Source organism: Hippocampus bargibanti, linkage group LG04 (genome assembly GCF_051943395.1).
Source record: "Hippocampus bargibanti isolate YZ-2025 linkage group LG04, ASM5194339v1, whole genome shotgun sequence".
Lineage (NCBI taxonomy): Eukaryota > Metazoa > Chordata > Actinopteri > Syngnathiformes > Syngnathidae > Hippocampus > Hippocampus bargibanti.
Genome location: NC_142737.1, coordinates 15,207,501 through 15,212,500, shown reverse-complemented (window position 1 = coordinate 15,212,500; position 5,000 = coordinate 15,207,501). Strand labels below are relative to the sequence as shown.

General features: G+C 42.4%; 1 protein-coding gene across 1 annotated transcript in view; it reads left to right on the top strand.

Annotated features, from left to right (window-relative positions):
* Positions 1–5,000, top strand: part of rgmb (repulsive guidance molecule BMP co-receptor b) — a 12,299-nt gene that overhangs the window by 1,857 nt on the left and 5,442 nt on the right. Inside the window, exon 2 of the mRNA XM_088994272.1 lies at positions 3,734–4,269. Within this exon, the coding sequence (XP_088850398.1) occupies positions 3,734–4,269 (536 nt within the window). The remainder of the gene's footprint in view (positions 1–3,733; positions 4,270–5,000) is intronic.

Here is a 5,000-nt window from a genome sequence, read left to right as displayed (position 1 = left end):
GGAAGACAGGAATGTCGGAATCTTATGCTCACACTCCTGACTTTCTCGTCAAGGAGGGTGTATGTTGTTGTGAGTTCCCGTAAAGTGTTGCAGCGTCGTGCTCCAAGGGCTGTTTGCGTGATCTGAGCTCGGGGTGAGAGAGAGCGAGTGCACAACAAGGTGATCAATAAGCACTTGGGTTGTGAGATGATGCCTGGAGATCCCTGTCAAATCTCTGGAGATAAATGTGGTTGGAGGCTTCCAAATCAGGAGACAAAAGAAAACTCCAAACCGAGCTGAAGAAATTCACACCTTTTGAACCCATTATGTTTGTAGAGAAGCTATGTGGGGAATGCAGACTGAAATATTCCTGATGCCATCAAATTATTGAGGCTGGAACACTTTGACCGGGAAAAAAAGTGTTTAACCTCTAAGATAACAGAAGCAGAAGAAACAATGGAGCAAACAAAAAAGGCAAATCCTGCTGTTACAATACAATACACGATCCTGTTGTGTAAAGCCATTATGTCCATCTTTTTTACATTTCTAAGCGCCTTTCAAAACTCTCAAGGACACTTTACAGTCACGGGATAAGATTTAAGGGAATGTAGTCCTATTTATTTTGTCGCCTTAGCTGTGTGTGCGCGTGTATGTTTTACATCTGCATTGTAACAATGAAACTTTGCCATCTTCAGTTTGGGCACCAGCCACAATGGAATTTCACTGAGGGTGGAGCTGCTCATTGAAGTCAGTTGATTGGCTCACTGTTGCGCAACAACCGGGATGAAATAGGCAGAGCGCATGAAACACTTTCTCATAAAGAGAGCTCATCTTCTTGGAATGAAATGTAACATGCCAATCGGACAGACCACAAAATACTCGACTGTCATCCTTTGTTCAGCATTTCGTATTCCTATTCTTTACTTTATCTCATCATAATTGTTTGATTATTTACAGTTGCTTTGGAATTAGTGGTGTTTATATATTGGAAAATTTTATATGGCACAACCCCCCTCTTAGATTTCCAAGCATAAAGGTTATAGCAGTCAACTTCCATCCAAGATTTCAATCAATCGAAATGACACCCATTGACTTTATTTATCCATCCACCCATCCAACCCCATCCATCTATTTTCTACTGCGTTCTTCCTAACGTTTTTCGCAGGTGTGCTGGAATCTATCCAAGTTGGCGGCGTACACTATGAAGTGGTTGGCAGCCAATCGCAAGGCACATTCGTTAAAGAACTATCATTCACGCTCACAATCACACTAGGGGACATTAACCTGCCATGCATGTTTTTTGGAACGTTGGAGGAAACCGGAATACCAGGACGAGTTGACATGCAAAACTACATACGGGAAGGTTGGACCTGAAAGTAAACTGCAAACCTCTGCAATGTGAGGCGGACATGCTAACCAGTCGACTGCCGTGCCACCCTGTACAATGATCCCCCGCTACTTTGCGGTTCACTTATTGCAGGTTCAGTGCACCACAGGTTTTTTTAAATAAAAAAAAAAAATCAGGAAAAAATGCCAAACTACTCAGATGTTTTGTACATGGGGGAAGCTTGATTGGTTCCCCTCGCTGAAGTCAACCAATGACAGCACGATATCCCATTATTTATAGCCATGTGGATTGGCTGTGCATCTTCTCAGCCCCTCTGAGCACCCCCCTCGTGGGTTAGTGTTTGATCACAGTCTATTCAAATGCTTGCCTTGATCACTGCTTTCCATTTAGTGTGTGTGTGTGTGTGTGTGTGTGTGTGTGTGTGAGAGAGAGAGAGAGAGAGAGAGAGAGAGAGAGAGAGAGAGAGAGAGAGAGAGAGAGAGAGAGAGAGAGAGAGAGACAGAGAAAGAGAGCGCGACAGAGGGAGAGAGAGAGAGACAGAAAGAAAGTTAGAGAGAGATTGGGTTGAGAAGCCGGGTAATCCCTACTTCGCAGATTTTCACCAATTGCGGTGGTTCTGGTCCCCATTAACCGCGATGAACAGGGGATGACTGTATTTACCTTATGCTGTGCCACTCTGTTGAGTGGGGACATTTGAGGATGACCATCCAGACTCAACACGTTTTCCTGGAACCCAACTACAGTTGAAGCACAACCACGGTTTACATTCCAAGTGTGCCAGAACAGTTGTTAGCAAGATCCCGGTTTTGGAAAACATTTCTTTGTTCAGCTTTGATCTCAGTTCCCACTGGACTTGATTGTCGCGTTGCTCCGTCACTGTGCTGGCGTTTGGTGGCGCAAGGGAGCTCATGTTAGGGTTCGTATTGCTCCTAATAATTATACCTTCTGATAAGGAATACATCCTCACTGATAAGATATCAAGCTGTATTTTCATGCTGCCTGCACATGGGAACCGAAGTCAGATAAATTTGGTCAGTGATAACTTGTCCTCAGTACTCACAATGTCGGACAATATGTGTGTATGGGCTGGTGTCACTATTTAACAGCCAGGTGAGGAAGATTTTATTCCTGTCATTTTGTTTTGTAAAATTGTAGCACTACTGCCACCAAATGGCGATCCAGACTTTTTCATCCCCCCCCCCCCCAAAAAAAAAAAAAAACAAACATGTACAAAGGCAAGCTTGTGTTCCTGTTTTTGTGTCAGCTAGATCTAATATTGTTAAACTGGTGGTGTGACGTCTGAAGAATTTGTTGATTTCAGCTGAACAATTTTGATTTTTTTTCCTTACTGGCCTTGGGGAGATCATACCACCTTATGAGGTTTAAATGAATGCACAACCGGCATTCTTTCTCTTGTCTCTGAATGTGTGTTTGCAGCTGCTCATTCACTGCAGAGGCTCTCTCCTCTCTGGCCTAATCTAATAGAGGCATGCTTTGATGGATGCATTAGATCTGCTCTCGAGTTGCCCTCCCGCACCCCACTGTTACAAAAACGTCCGATTTACTCTTGTTACATTCCGAAAAGAAGCAATGTGGAAAAACCAATAGTTCAGATTTACTTTGTAGTAGGACACAGAAAGTAATTGCTATCTATCTATCTATCTATCTATCTATCTATCTATCTATCTATCTATCTATCTATCTATCTATCTATCTATCTATCTATCTATCTATCTATCTATCTATCTATCTATCTATCTATCTATCTATCTATCTATCTGTCTGTCTGTCTGTCTGTCTGTCTGTCTGTCTGTCTGTCTTGGTCTGTCATTTTTCACATCTTTGTCTATGTCTGTAGAGATTGAGAAAAAAATAAAAACCTTATTTTGTCAAAGGGGTGAAGTGTGCAGATTCTGCGCTCTTTTCAAACGTGTTGATTAAACAGTCATCAGAAAATTCTCAAGTATGCCAGGAAAGCCAACATACCACTGTCGATTTCACACACAGTGTGATTAGATTTGTAGTAGCTTTTTATGGTTGCCGATAAATGCCGCCTTATCTTTTACAGTCTTCAGTATTCTTAACAATTCTTGCTCTTTTATTTCTGCTGCTCTCTGCTCTTTGGTTTATGACACTATGACTTTATTACCCTTATACTGCAGTTCGCTTGATTGTTCGAAATGCTCTGAGCAGCCGATGGGCGACTTTTTTTTCTTTTATCAGATTAAAAGCAGTTTGTGAGTTTAAGATCAAAGCCAGCTGCAAGCAGTCATTTAACATGCGTTCAGTGGGTACATAAACTTTGCATATCAACCTACAATCAACCTGCCACCATTCTCAGATATGTGTTCGTTTTTTAGGAGGTTTTCAGCCAGCACTTGTTGATTGTATTTTTCTCTCCTGTAGGGCAGTGCCAGGTGATCACCCCGCAGTGTCGCATCCAGAAGTGCACCACTGACTTTGTCTCCTTGACCTCTCACCTCACCCCTGCAGTGGATGACTTTCACGTAGAATTCTGCAAAGCTTTGCGGGCTTACTCAGCCTGCACTCAGAGGACAGCAAAGTCCTGCAGGGGCAATTTGGTCTTTCACTCTGCCGTTTTGGGCATCTCGGATTTAATGAGCCAGAGGAACTGTTCCCGAGACGGCCCCGTTTCCTCAGCGCACCCCGAGGTCCACCATGAGCCGTGCAACTACTACAGCCGCACTCAGCATGTGCACACACCCGCCCATGCGCACGCACACACTCACAGCCACACGCATGCGAGGCCGGGATTCCTTTTCTGTGGTCTTTTCGGGGACCCCCATTTGAGGACATTCAAGGACAGCTTCCAGACTTGCAAGGTAGAGGGGGCGTGGCCTCTCATCGATAATGACTATCTGTCGGTCCAGGTCACCAATGTTCCAGTGGTCACGGGTTCTTCTGCCACAGCCACCAATAAGGTAAGAGACAAGCTGTTTGTTGATCATTTACTAATTTTAAAAGATAATAACAAACTGTAAGCCATAAAAGCCGTTGTATCAACCCAGCTCTACTGTCCAATGTGTCTGTTTGTTAAAAGTGACCTGCCTTGCGTTAGCGTTACAATGCAAGTTGAAGTTGAAAAACTCCAAAATAGTATCTGGATATATATATATATACAATAATACAATACATATTGATTTACATAGCGCTTCAACAACAGCTGTAGCTGTAACAAAGCGTTTAACATGGACAACTACCATATACAGACGTTGAAAAATTGACATTGGGCAACATTTCTGCAAATCACACAAAACGTTCTGGTCCATCAAGAAACATGAGAAGAATGTCATGATGACCACAGAACTTGATAATAGACGATATTCAACAAGTGAAAAGTTGTAAGAAAATTTACCATAGCACATTTATTGCAATCCTTGTGAGGATAAACGATCCAGATAATGGATGGATGGATAACTTACATTTTCAACTGCAAATTTATTTAGATCAAAGTTATTTACATCAAAATTCACAATTTTTATCCACTTCAGCCTGTCACGATTTGACAACATATAAAATTTGGGAATTTTTTGGGTGTATTAAAGTAGTGATTTAAGCTCCTTTTGGGGTGTTGTTGTTGGTACACAACAGTATTGTCACAATTTGCAAGGTGGTGGTGGTGGACCCCAAAATTGTATGAAATAAAGTCAGC